At 35.7% G+C, this 14,835-nt stretch overlaps 2 protein-coding genes across 4 annotated transcripts; one reads left to right on the top strand and one right to left on the bottom strand.

Moving 5' to 3' along the window:
- Nucleotides 1-2,871: 2,871 nt before the first annotated feature.
- Nucleotides 2,872-13,607, top strand: LOC111878579 (disease resistance protein RPV1). 2 transcript variants are annotated; one of them, XM_052770280.1, is made up of 6 exons: nt 2,872-3,442; nt 3,725-4,847; nt 4,930-5,241; nt 5,323-6,479; nt 7,040-7,068; nt 12,846-13,607. In XM_052770280.1, exons 1-5 carry the CDS (start codon nt 2,967-2,969, stop codon nt 7,059-7,061), a joined length of 3,090 nt encoding a protein of 1,029 aa, XP_052626240.1. In that variant the 5' UTR covers nt 2,872-2,966; the 3' UTR covers nt 7,062-7,068; nt 12,846-13,607. The 2 variants fall into 2 exon arrangements, with proteins under 2 accessions (XP_052626240.1, XP_023730868.2); XM_023875100.3 differs by lacking the exon at nt 12,846-13,607 and having other exon boundaries at nt 7,040-7,489.
- On the bottom strand, nt 7,091-8,247 carry LOC128133195 (uncharacterized). Of its 2 annotated transcripts, none has more exons than XM_052770282.1 (2): nt 7,764-8,247; nt 7,091-7,690 (listed from the first exon to the last, which is right to left on the bottom strand). In XM_052770282.1, exons 1-2 carry the CDS (start codon nt 8,214-8,216, stop codon nt 7,628-7,630), a joined length of 516 nt encoding a protein of 171 aa, XP_052626242.1. In that variant the 5' UTR covers nt 8,217-8,247; the 3' UTR covers nt 7,091-7,627. The 2 variants fall into 2 exon arrangements, with proteins under 2 accessions (XP_052626242.1, XP_052626241.1); XM_052770281.1 differs by having other exon boundaries at nt 7,775-8,247.
- Nucleotides 13,608-14,835: the final 1,228 nt, after the last annotated feature.

Raw genomic sequence — 14,835 nt, 5'->3', positions numbered from 1 at the left:
AAAATACCCACGTAATGTTTAATGTTTAACTTATATACTTATAGATAGTTTTTTAGGTGTTTTGGATGTTTAATGTTTAGTGTTTAATATGTTTCTTAATAACTATATCTTAAGATTGTGGTGGTTGGATTTTACATTTTATATATCAAGAATAGTTAATCCGTGTTATTTGTGTTTATCATAAGCTACAAAATTCATACAAAATATAATATTTATAATCTTATTGTAAATGTTATTTGGGTTATTCGGCTCCTTAATCATCTTGTACATGTTATTTGGGTTATTCGGGTCGGAACCGAACCGAACCGAACCGAACCCGTATTGCTTATTTGGTTCGGTTTTCGGTTCATACAATTACCCTTATTCGGTTTTCGGTTTATTCGGGTTCGGGTCGGTTCGGTTCCGACCCGAATAACATCCCTAGTTCCAAAGGTTTTTTTGATTTGTAGCTTGAAGAATGGAACACTAGTTGGTGGGATTTACCGAATTGACATCTGGAACATACTACATCTTTAACAACTGGTAATTTGGGCAACCCTGCAACCAATTGATTAGGCATCATCAATTTCAGCTTAGAATAGCTCACATGCCCTAACCGTGAGTGCCAAAGGTCAACACTTTTGAGTATTCTAGGTCTTTTCTATGTAGGCAGCCTTTGCAGAAAGTACATACACTGTGTCTCGTCGCCTACCACTGAGAACAAGAACCAATGATGTCTCAAATTCATCGAACACGCTCACTTGGTCCGGTCCAAACAGCATGCATTTCCCAACAAAAGTTACTTATGGAACAGAGAACAAGTTCTTTCCCTTCCCTGGAACATGACAGACATCTTCCATCTCCGGTTCTTTGTTGTCGGAGTTAGTAGGGAGAGTGACATCCCCAATATTGGCGATTGGGTGTCGGGAATTATCTTCAATGACTACAACTTGGTTTCTGTTGTACTTTACCGGATTTTTGAGTTGGCTCTTTTATCCAGTCATATGGTGAGAACAACTGGAGTCGACTATCCACTTGTCTAGGTGAATTGCGCTCCTTCCAGATGACGTAGCTAGGGCAAAATCTGGGCATTCTAAATTCATGTTCACTATATTATAAAACAACTTGGGCTTCTAAATTAGTATACCTGGTAGACACTTGGGTTTCAGAGTCCCATTTAGCTTGGTTGCTCTTATCCCTAACCATGTGAGCCATTAGGGTATTCACATCCCACCCTTATTCTATTTGGGAAGTCGTTGCATTCTCTACTTCATTTTGTTGTGGACAATCCTTGGCCATGTGACCTTTCTTATCGCAACTGTAACATCGGAATGGAAACTTCTTGCCCTGTGAACATTGCTTGTTGTCTGATGAATTTCCGAACGAGGCTTCTCCTTTCTCCTTCTTTTTCTTTTCATCAGACATGGATTTCCCTTTGCCTGAGTTTCTCTTTGTTGACCCATTTGATTTGTTTTTGTGTTACTTTTCCACATACAGCGCTTCATCATTGGCCTTAACTTGTACACCTGCAATTTGTTTCACCAAGGATTCTTAGCTTGATCGGAGATTCTCGAATTCAGTAATTGAAGGTTGGTTTAGCCATCCTTAAACGGCAGCAACAATGTTGTGATACTCTGTCTTCAATCCATGAATTATGATTCATTTCATTCTGGCCTCACCAATCTTGGCCTCCGGATCAAGAGCACCAATCTCCCGACATAATGATTTCACTTTATGAAAATATTGCGAGATGGTCATATCTCTTTGGGAGATTCCAAGCAGTTCATTCTCTAGATGCTGCAACTTTGCATCATTCTTCTTGGACAACAGTACTTCCAAGGTGTCACATGCTTCCTTTGGGCTCACTGAATCTTTAATATGATCTAACAGGTCTTCTTCCACTGTTGTCTTTAGTATGAACAAGGCTTTACCAGCTCGTATCTTCCACTTTCTCAAGGCTCCATCTTGTGTCTCTCTTGCAGGCTGAACGATGTCATTTCGCTTTACCACTTCCCACCGATCCTGCCCTGTACATACGAACTTAACCAAGCAGACCAAGACTTGTAGTTTTGATGGTTTAACTTCTTAAATCCTCCTACCAGCTGCAATTCTGGCATCTTTAGCAAAACTTTGATACCACTGGTTGACTTTCACAAGAAAACACTTAAGAAAACAACTAGAAACTTGGAACTCCCACTTAAGGAAACACGACTAAAAAGGATATGTAAAGTACTGGAACGAAAAGTTGCATTTCACTGCTTGCTTAACAACTAGAAAGTACATGACTTTTTAAAAGAAAATAAACCAGAAAAATAGGAACTAACTTCTACTGATTCCCAGCTTCATTCAATGTGCATAAGCATAAAACTAGGACACTACTAACAACTTGAAACATGCAAATTTTCTGTAACGGTCACAAGTTAATGATGTGGCATTGCTTAGTCAACAAAAGTTACAACCAAACTGGTGTTAGGTCAAGGGACCAAAGATTCAGTGAAACTACAAAATAGGGAAAGAATTTTAAAAAATGAAACTTGAGGACTAAAATTGTTACATTGTGGAATCCACAAGGACGGATAATGTAATTTACTCTAACACATGACACAAAAGTTTCGTTGACTTTCCCATTCAATAATTGCAACTTGCAATGAAGTAATCACTGATCATAGATAATAATACAAAAGTTTGGTTTACCGGTTGATTATATATTTATTTATTTAACTATTATTATTATTATTATTATTATTATTATTATTATTATTATTATTATTATTATTATTATTATTTGTGATTTGGCGGGGCATTTGGAATTTCTTCGTTGTTTATTATTAAGAAATGTATGTCATCACTTTGCTGAAATTACTAGCTCTTGCCGATCATTGGGTTGCGTGGTTCATGCATCCCTAATTTCTTTGCAATTATTTCGTAAGAATCTCTCCCAATAAAGATTCCATTTATAGATCCATCAAGTAAATTAAAAACCTTTAATGGCGTCTTCTTCAACTTCATTCAATCAAAAGAGCTTTAAGTATCATGTGTTCTTAAGCTTTAGAGGAGAAGACACACGCAAGACCTTTGTTGATCATCTTTACACTTCTCTTAAGCAACTAGGTATTTATACCTTCAGGGATAACGAGGAACTCGAGAAAGGAAAACGGATCGATGAGCTCTTCAAAGCCATTGAAGATTCGCGGTTCTTTATCATTGTTTTCTCCAGAAACTATGCATCTTCGTCTTGGTGTCTGAAGGAGGTTACAAAGATTATGGAGTGCCAGGATGAGAAGCAACAGATTGCTTACCCGCTCTTTTATGATGTGGAGCCCAGTGACATCCGCAAACGAAGTGGGCCAGTTGGAAGAGCAATCGCCAAACATAAGTCTAACGAACAGATTAAGAAATGGGAAAAGGCTCTTGAAAGTGCAGGCAATCTGGTTGGGTGGGATCTGAAAAACATTGCTAATGGGTATAAATTCCTTCATCATATATCTAATTTAAAGTCTTTCAATTTTGTATTTCTAATCTTGGTCCTCTGGGGATGTAGAAGGGTCATCCATATTATTGATGTCATATTGTAAAATTCTAACTCAAGGTTGATTGAACCTCCTTCATGTTCGCAACAAGTTTAAAAATATTTCAGCCTTCAATTCACCACATTTGACTTTTTTTACTTCTTTGGGTATGGGACTATGGGTGATGCTAAATGAATCCCCTTAAACAAACCACTTAAGTCTTGTTTGATCAACAGGCATGAAGCTGAAGCTATCAAGAAAATTGGTGAAGAGATTTCACTCAAGTTATGTTCCATTCATTTGGGAAATGATGAAAATCTGATAGGTATGGATCGCCGGATGCAAGAGCTGGCGTCGTCTTTGGGAATCGGTTTGAATGATAAAGTCCGCATGATAGGGATCAAAGGAATGGGAGGCATTGGGAAGACAACTTTAGCCAGAGCTATTTTTGATAAAGTATCTTCCCTTTTTGAAGGTAGTACCTTTCTTGAGGACGTAAGGGAATTATCAAAAAAGAAGAACGGAATGGAAATTTCAATAAAGGAAGGTTTGCGGTCATTACAAGAACGTATACTTTCAGGTGTTCTAAACGATGAACACATGCGTGTGTGGAGTGTTCATGACGGGAAAGAATACATGAAAATGAGGCTACCCTATAAGAAAGTTCTTCTTGTTCTAGACGATGTGGATGATGCAGAGCAGCTTGAGGCGTTAGCTGGTGACTGGTTTAAGGACGGAAGTAGAGTCATCATTACAACGAGAGATGAGAAAGTGCTGCTAGCACATGGAGTGAATGTGAACTGGATTTATGATGTCAGTTTGTTGTCTGATGAGGAAGCAATGAGCCTCTTTTGTAGGTATGCATTTAAGAGATACATTCCAGATGAAGGGTATGAAAAGCTTTCATCAGAAGTAGTACGTTATGCTGCTGGTCTTCCCTTGACGATTAAAGTTTTGGGTTCGCATCTGTGTGGTGAAAATGAAGATGTATGGAGAGGTGCACTAAAACGACTAAAAACAATTCCATCTCGGGAAACTCTAGAGGTATTGGAAATAAGCTATAACAGCCTAGAGGATGATCACAAGGAATTGTTCTTAGATGTTGCATGCTTCTTGAAGGGGTTTCCTAAAGGATATGCAATTAGAATGCTTGATAGCTGTGGATATAGTGCTGCATATGGTTTAAGAATTCTTGAGCAAAGATCTCTAATAACAATTTTAAATGGTAGATTGGGCATGCATGATAAGATAGAAGAATTGGGCAAAAATATTGTTAGGCGATCGCACCCCCATGAGCCCAACAAACATAGCCGACTCTGGATTCGCGAGGAAATTGAAGAACTATTCACTGATGATTGGGTAAGGATCATGTTTACTAAAATTAACAAATTTTCATTACATATATGACACAAGTTTCATGGTGACTGCTTTTGGATTATAGGGTACTGAAGCATCAACATGTATAGGACTGCAGCTGATGCCGAAGGAACTGAATCCTGAAATTATCATAAAAAAACTTGGAAATCTGAACAAACTTAGATATCTTTCTCTTTATGGGAACCTCGATGACTGCTTCCCTAGTGGCTGGAACTTTGATCAAACAAAACAATACTTTCCAAATTCGTTACAGTTTCTTTATTGGCGTGCTTACCCTGGTTTGTCTTTACCCCAAACATTTCTAGCAAATAATCTTGTTGGAATTGAATTGGCTAAAAGCAGAATTTTGCAACTTTGGGGAAGTGGAGAAAGAAAGGTACATTTCGTAAAGCCTTTCGTCTATTTGTTATTAGATACAGAAATACTCGTCTAATTTATGTTCTTTTGCATATGATAGGTTCTTAAGAAGCTCAGGTTCCTCGGTCTTAGAGATTCAAAGTTGAGGACCCTTGACCTTCGGATGGCTCCTAATCTAGAGAATTTAGATCTTAGTGGATGTCATGATTTGATAGAAATTTATGCTCCAGCTGGATGTCTAAAAAGGCTCATCTTCGTAAATTTAGTTGGTTGCTCATGGTCTGTATCTTCTTCATTATTCAAACAATTGGAATCACTTGTGCTTCTTAGTATACCTAACTTAATTGTGTCTGTGGAGTGCTTGAAGGGATTCCTAAGGGACTCAACAAGCAATCTACCAGTGCTACAATTTACATTTTATTATTCTAAAGAACAACCCTCGAAAACTGAAATTGATCGCAAGGGTGTCTTCCTAGATCTCCAGCCTTGCACAAAACTTGAGTGTGTTTCAGGGAGAACTGGTTTTTTACAACATTTAAGACGCCTTACATTTAAGGGCTGTATTCCAGAGGTGCCAAATGACCTTGACCAGTTGAAATGCTTAGAAGAGCTCACTTTGTACTCTACAAACATCAAATGTCTTCCTGATAGCGTTTGTATGTTGAAATGTCTAAAATCTCTCAGCCTTATAGATTGCCAGCATCTTGAAGAGTTGCCGGAGAATCTTGGTTGGTTAGAAAATTTAGAGGAGCTGAATGTGTCGTCTACAATTCTTAGACATCTTCCAGATAGCATTTGCATGCTAATTCATCTGAAATGTCTACTACTTGATTCTTGTAAGTTTGTTGAGAAGTTACCCGAAGATATTGGGCAATTAGAATGTTTAGAGGAGCTGAACCTGACAAAGTGTGCATCTGTAGGAGACATTCCAAACAGCATCTGTAAGATGAAATGTTTGAGGTATCTCTTTCTCCACTTTTGTAGTCAAGTCCAGAAATTGCCAGAGGAATTTGGAAATCTAAAGCTTTTGGAAGTTTTAGATGTAGTGGATACAGGAATAAGTCATCTTCCACACAACATTTCTTCGATGAATGGTCTGTGTATATTCGGATCCATATCACTTCTTGATCAGTTGTGTGCTTTTACAACGAAGATAGAGACCTCAGAAAATGGACCATTCTGCTACATACAAGCCGTGAATAGCACACCGACACCAACAGAATTAAGGAGCCAGTCCACAGAGAACCATCTTAAGAGGTACTTTCTTCCTCTTTCCATTAATTATATTATATTTTAGAGACTTATCAAATCATGGGTCAGTCTGAAATTTTAAATGATTAGAATAGTCCGTAGTCCATTTATAATGTTTTTTACATCACAATTAGCAGTTTGTATTATTTATTTTGAGATGTAAGCTTAGATCCATAGGGTAGCTTATTTATTCTCTTCCAGAATGTAATTCAATTTGGAACCGACCATGAATCTGCATAACCGAAAGAATATATTTATATATTCAGCCTTGTAGCATGACAAAGTTTAAGAATTAGATATAAAATCCTAGCAACACATATTGATGCACGTGGATGATATTCCATTTTTTTTTTCATTTTCTTCAACTGAACAAGTGTGCTATTATGGATCCTAAAATTTGAACCATTTCCTGCATTTATAATTAGAAATTCTACCGACTATTTGAACCCTAGTTTTCCTGAGGGAATAAGTGAAAAAATAAGCCTAAAAGTGGTTTTGAAATGTTTTAGCTAGCAAATATTGTAACCCATTACGCGTTTGACTTATCCATTTAGCATTTCTTTCAGGTGGTGGTGGTGGTGTTGGTGATTACCTTGTTGGCACTACTGGAAAATTAGTTATAGAGTACACCCCCATCTAATACGGTTGTAAATAAAAACCGTATTATAAAGGGATAAATAAATATAATACGCACAATTTCAGCATCTAATACGGTTAAGGAGATGTATTAGAAACAAAATGAAATAACTAAATCAAATACGCCCCCATTTTGATTAAGTACGGCTAATACCTAAATTGAATACGCTTTTCCTCCCAACCGAACACCTTAACACCACCCTTTCTCCATCTCTACACCACTAATCGGTCCTTCATCTCCATCTCCCCTGTCGCAACACCATCATCACCGGCCAGCTAGCCTCGCCTCGCACCCCCAATAATTCAACCAACCTGAAAATCCCACCACCGGACCATCATCATCATACAAATTAACCACGCCTGCGGTTCAAATTTAAAGGGTAAGAGCTAGATATATTTTTGGTAAAACTAGATATATTTGCCTGATTCAGGTCACAAAAATTGATTCAGGTCACAAAAATTGTAACAAAGTTGATATAAAAAGTAATGAGTTGTGTTGTGGAAGGTTGTGTGATAACTCATAACACAGGTACCACCCTGGAGCACAAAAATGAAAAAGAATAACTTGAAGTAAATAAATCCTGCACACACAAACAACACAAGTCATTAGAAATTTAAATTCATACAAAAAAACATTAAAATCCCACAACATACGCCATTATTACCACCACCAGGGACAAACACCGATGGTGGTGCACCAGCAGCAGCAGCAGGAGGAGGAGGAGGAGGATTTGTGCCAAAAAGTGACATTTGTGGGTTGTTAACAGATGCAGGAACTGATAACTCAGAAAGCATGTCAAGCAAGTTAGCACCACTTGAAGGAGCTTGAGAAAAAGGCATCAGCTTTGTTACCACTGGAGTTGGAGTTGAATCAAAGTTTGCCCAATTGTCATTTAACGAAACAGGAACGGAGGGGGGAATTTGCTGTGTTTGTGGGACCGAAGCAACTGAAGGATCATCAGTGTCAAAATCAATCAAAGAACTTTGTCTGTGGTTGTAAAGAAGTTGAACCACCGTTGGTTTTGGGAGGAGGTTCGATTTAAAAATAAAAAGTATAATTTTTTGAAATAAAGGAATTGTTTTAGTGATATAATTTTTGTTTTTCATGAATATGAAAAACAAACCACCAAAAAATAAGTTACTGGCTTTGGGGAATTAAGTTTCAGAACAATATGATTTAGTAAAAAAAAAAAATTTAAGTACAATGCTCACGTACAAAACTTAATAAAAAAGTTGAATAAAATTATAATTTAATAAACTATAATTATAATTTTATTGTGGATAAGCTCCCGAATTAAAAGTTCTTTTTATCATTTTCATTGCGACATGACCTCCACTATTTGTAATTGGCATTTTTAATGCAACTTTATTTTACATGGAATTGCTTTCCGAAACATATTAAAGCTATTCAATTTTGGTATAAATGTAACACTCGAATAAATATCGTAATTAAACAATTTATATATAATATATTGTTTGGACTTTAGAGGTCTCGAGAGACCACATACTCAAGTATTGTCAAACTTCCCAAAAAGTTATGTGTCATTTTCTTTAACAAGTATAGTGAGTGAAAAACAATACATATATGGATCGAGGCTTGATTCCTCTACCCCTTACTTTCTAGCTTTCGATATACAGATTCTGTAGAAAATCTAACTCCAGATTCACGAGGTTTGACTAAAGGGCCTTTTGAAAGATTCAAATTTACCCTCAAGAATTTGTTCAATATTTTCCTTAAGTACTACACGCTCTTGACAGTCCTTGAGTACTACACGCTCTTGGAGTTGTACGTTACTGAAAACAATTGACCCATTGATAGAACAAATAGTTAATATTTACCACTTTAATATTAATAATCTCTTAACATTTCATTCAAATTATTTTATTCTATTGTACCTTCACATTTGATAATTTTGTAGCTATAATAGCAATGCACTTACATTTCAATATCAATATAAGCATTATACTATTATTTGTAAATAAAAGAAAATACATTGTTATTATTTTGTGGGATGACTCTAATCCTTTCTTTTTGTGGTATTTTTTTTTACATAGATGTATCGTGAAACTTGGATGTATTGACTACCACGGGCTAGCAGTGAATATTTACATAACTTCAAGAAATTTCTTAAAGTTGCTGAGGATCATCGGATGAATAGAGGAGAATGTTACATTTGGTGTCCTTGTAAAATGTACCGAAATTGTAAAAAGGTCTATGATTTGGATATAATAGAAGAACATCTGATATGTGAAGGATTTATGAGTGGATATACGTGTTGGTCACAGCATGGCGAGTTATTGATTGATCATAACACAATTGATGTCGAATCTAGTTATGATGATACAGATGATTCAGAAGATGACATCCATGATAACCTAGATGACATGTTACATGATATTGAAGATAATGTGCCTGATAGAGATTATGAAAAATTTCAACAATTGTTTGAAGACGTTGAAAAACCGTTGTATGACGGCTGCATGAAATTTACCAAGCTTTCTGCTGTTCTAAAATTGTTTAACCTAAAATCAAATAATGGTTGGAGTGATAAAAGTTTCACAAACTGCTAGGGGTTATACATGAAATGCTCCCTGAAAGTAATGAGTTACCTGTCTCAGGATTCCTGATCAACAATCATTTTACTTTTGCCCTCCATGAAATGACAACTTTAGGCTCTCTTTTATTTAGGTGTCGTTTTGTGTTGATTTAATGGACTTAATCGGAAAAAACATGTCATAGGAAGATCTTTATTGCTTAGGAGATTTCTGGTTTTCTCCCATGTAGTGTCAAAGTATTTGGCATAAAGAGCCCTCAATAACTTGCTTGTCCTGTACGCGGATAGAGGGAGTTTCAACTCGGCCTTCTACTAAGAGTGCTGCACAAATTCCATTTCTTATCTTATTCTTATGGGGAAGAGTGAACACTATGACTAGTGAGGCCCCCTCCTTATTTGCGATCGCACCTATTCTTTTATTGAACTAAAATATGAAATTGGTGTTATGAATAATACCTACAATTACAAATGCATTTGGATTAAAAAATTGACCTTTTTTTTCAAATTTTAAAATCTTGTTTTTGATTTGTAAAAATGTTGTCTCGTTAATTCTTGGGCGCATGAAATCCCATCTGTAATCCATATCAAAAAAACAAAACTATTAAAAAATGTATTATAACTCCACATTATTTGGGATAATCCCAAGTTTGGCGCCGTTCATCAATCTACATTAAAAAGTAATATATATGTTTTGGATTCTATCACAAAATATAAATCTTATATATAATTACTTTTTTTATACTATCAGTCAAGTCAAGGCACGTCTTTGCACATTAATTAGATTAAAAATCAAAATTGACCAAAAGTCAAAATTGCAATTCGCGTTCACTTTTACTTATCACGAAACGAACGCCTCCGCCTCCGCCTTCGGTCGACGACGCCTCCGCCTCCGGCCGACGACGCCTCTGCCTCTGGTCTCCAGTCGATGACACAGACGAATCCGGCCTACAGCCGCTTCCGCCTCCTCCTTCTTTCACGTTGTTTACAGGTACGATCGGCCTTTGGGTGTAGTTGATTAATGTTGTGTTTATGACAATGTCTTCTTTGTACGGCATATTACTTCATATTGCTTGTTGATAACCCTAGAAAGCATCATCGACTCGTACAATGCTGATTAATGTTGTGTTTTATAGATTTTGGTAGTACTAGTGCAATGCTGCTAGTTGGCTAGGAGTCGATAATGGTTATTAATCGACAATTTCAACTGGTCTATGATATCATAATCATATTAATTTCTAGTAACCTACTTCTGGTTATGATTATTTGATTATTTCTTTTTTTGGAATAGATCCTAGAGGCAAACCACATATACATTATACAGTTTAGGATCAATTTCTGAAAACAACACCTGCAGATGGCAATAACCATACTACAATTCTTGAATTCTTGATTTCATAAAAATATCTCTATTATACTTCACACAATACAGACACATACATTACTGATGTTTTTTTGAAGATTTAGCTTTGAAATTATATCCACTAACCCGTTTTTCATTGGTGTGGTGTCCTATTTTAGAATATGAAGAAATCCAAATTCCAATATAATAAAACAGATAGTAAATTTACTATTTACCTGCGTTCTTTTAATGACACTAAATCTTTGAACAACTGAAGTTCAGTTGAGTGTAATTCCATGAGAAGAGCTTGTTTTTTAGTGGCATTTCCCAATTGATAAGCATGTTCAACAACTAGATAAAAAGATTCAAAATTAAATTTTAATATCAAGAGGCATCAAAATTCCAATATTGCCCTTTTAATATATTTCACTTAAACCTCAATAATATTGTAATTTGTTACTCATTTTTCTATGCTCATTATTACCTACCATCAAAATTACAATATTGCCCTTTGTCATGGTATTTTAAAACTTCTCTCTCCTTTGCATTTGTTACTTTCCTCTGGTAAATCATATTAACATTCTATGCTATAAACTGACTAATAAGTTGAAATCAGAAAAACAAGAACAAATATATCTATATTGTTTTTGTTATCTTGTATTTATTCTTATGGAATTTTCGTTGTTTGATTACACTTTTTTGGTATGAGTTTTTTATTCTTATGGATTTTTAATTGTTCGTTGTTTGATTCTTTCATGGTTTCTTGAATTTCCAAAGCCTTTTCAAGGTTGTATATGAAGAAAGATATCTTTAACATATCTTTACCCTCATCGTTTTCTATGATCATTTTCTTATCAACGGGTCTGAGGTAGAAAGAAAAACTAGAAAAAGAAGTGTTGGTAAACCCAAAACGAAACATCTTGAAGCAAGGTATACATATTAACAAACATTATTTGAGTTAGTATATGAATCAAGAGTACATAAAGCATCGGATTTGTTTTGAAAAGAGCATTAATTTACCTCGTTTTTTTTTTTTTTTTTTTTTGCAGATTTCCTGTTATGGAGGCTTTGCATAAATGTTTTTGTAAGGTACACAAACATCCCTTGTATTTCATGTTGAATTTGCTCATATTTTTTATGTTTAGGAGAAGTTTTCACCCTTTGCATTGCTATGCTATAGATGAAGTTGTTAATGGCAGGAAGGTCCTATAATTTAAGTTTTCTTCATTAAAAGTTATTTGAGATTTTGAATCCTAAGTTTTTTTTTTTTGTTTTTGTAGGCATACAATGAATCAGCCACACAGGGGAAAGAGAGGTTAGAGGTGTGACATTAACAAATTTAAGAATGTTTTTATGTTTAATGAACTAAGTTCATTGTAATTTTTTTTCTGTTTCTGAAAATGAAAACATGATCAATGATGTCCCACTTCTTATGGTTGGAATGGAATCATATAGTAGGTTTGTATTTTGTAAAGATTGATCCTTCACATGGTAATCATATAGTAGCTTTGCAGAAATTGAAGAGTTTGTTTCAGCTGGAATGGTGATCCATGTGTTCCACAGCATCCATGGACTGGAATTGGTTGTGTAATAAGACTGGATGGAATGCCAAAGCCAAAGCCAACATCAAATACGGTTGTATAGTGGTGTATTAGATGTGCATATATGGCGTATTAGATGATTGTATGCGATGGTTGTAAAAATAGATAGGATACATATAGTACGGTTAAATAGCCGTACTCTATTATGAATGTAATCTAATACACCCCTCTACTAATACACCCTCTATGTCCGTATTATATTCATAATTTCAACCGTACTCTATTAACCTTTTTCTAGTAGTGTGGTGATACATGTAGTACTGATACAAGTAAAATTTTGAAAGAAGGTAAAGCTTTTGAACTTCATATAACTAGCAAGTACTGAAAGAAGGTGTGTTATTGATGGTGGTAATGTACATTCTGACGAAGACGAGGAGGGAAATGAGGTGATTAACATTATATCCCTTTATAATTTTAAATTGACTAAACTAATACAAACATGTGCTATTATTATTATTATTATTATTATTATTATTATTATTATTATTATTATTATATCTTAGGAAGGATATTCAAATGTCAAACAATGAAGAGTTCAAGGCAATAGATGAAAATTGGTGATATATTGAAGTGGTCATGTTTTTTGGGCATATCGTACTTCTTTTTTTGTTTGTATTGTTGAAGTTGTATTTTATTTTTGTGACTTTGTGCAAGTCGTAATGATGGATTTGTAACTTGTGAGATGGTAAAAGACTCAATTTTAAAGCTTTTAAAAATATGAAAATAGCTTTTTATAACCCAAAATACAATGTTTGTTTTAGTATAAAACCTTTGTTAGCCGATGAACCCATGCACAAGACGCTTGTTTGAGCCCGTATAAAGATTTGTGAAGCAAGCAGAGATGATGGGGTTTCATAGGATCAACGAAAATAGGTGGTTGTCATAAGTAAATCGTCTGTTTGAGTTCTCCATGCAAGAAGGCTTTTTGACAATCCAATTGCCGTAGAGCACATTTTTGTGGAACAGCAAAAGAGAGAACTATACAAATAGTAGTAGATTTGACTAAAGGACTAAATGTTTCAGTAGTCAATATCTGGTTGTTGATTTAACCCTTTTGCAACGAGACGCGCTTTGTACCGAGTGATTTTACCAGTTTGATCCCGTTTAAGTTTATACACCCATTTGCAATCAACTACATTCGTATTAGGAACAGGCGGAATAAGAGACCATGTTTGATTACGCATCAGTGCATTATATTCTTCAGTCATGGCAGCTTGTCATTTTGGTGATTTGTTTGCATTGGAAAAGGTTGTTGGCTCGATTGTAGAGAAGTTGGTATGGCTAAAGAAGGCATAAGGGTTAAATGGAACACGAGCTTTGGGATTATGGCGAAGATGATAGGGGATTACTCGAGGAGGCAGATGATCATTATGAGCATTGGCATTACTGTAGGTAGTAGGTGGAGCTGATGATGTGGGAGTAGGAGCAGGAGGTGTGGATGGGTTGTTGTGTGTGGTATCATAAGAATGGGTTGGAGTGTTTGATTTGTTGTCGGTAGTAAATGGACTATCAGTAGGAGTGGTAGTTTCAAAGGAAGAAATAGGTATAGGATAACTGGAGATATATGGGTCTGAAGGTGTAGGTATCTCAGGTGGAGGAACGGTGTGTAAAAAAGGGAAGTGTTGTTCAACAAAAAGAACATGAGAGGAAATATACATGCGATCAGTGGTGAGATCGAGACACCAGTAACCATGGTGACCGGGACTTTAACCGAGAAAGACACATGGAAAGGAACAGAAATCTATTTTGTGTTTATTATATGGACGAATATGAGGATAACATAAGTAGCCAAAAACACGCAAGAATGAAAAATCGGGTTTGTGAGAAAAGGCGTGTTTAAAAGGTGACACATTAGATGATGTATCGGATGGCATCCGATTAATCAGGTAAACAGCTGTGTCATAAGCAAAGTGCCAAAAACGAGATGGAACACCGAATTGAGCAAGCAGAGTGAGTCTAGTTTCCACATTTCGATGACGACGCTCAACAAAGCTGTTTTGATCACTCGTATGAAGACATGAGCGTCTATGTGTGATGCAAAGCAGAGAAAAGAAATTAGGGAGATTTCAAAATTCTCCACGCCAATCAGCTTGGACAGATTTGAGTTTTGTGTTAAATTTCGTTCAACCATAACTAAAAGTGTTTAAATTGAGAAAACACCTCAGATTTATGTTTTAAAGGGAAAAATCACATGTAATGAGTAAAATGATCAACACAAAGTAGGAAATAGG

This window comes from Lactuca sativa, chromosome 4 (assembly GCF_002870075.4).
Source record: "Lactuca sativa cultivar Salinas chromosome 4, Lsat_Salinas_v11, whole genome shotgun sequence".
NCBI lineage: Eukaryota > Viridiplantae > Streptophyta > Magnoliopsida > Asterales > Asteraceae > Lactuca > Lactuca sativa.
The sequence above is the reverse complement of the archived record's forward strand: the minus strand, read 5'-3'. Positions and strand labels throughout refer to the sequence as shown.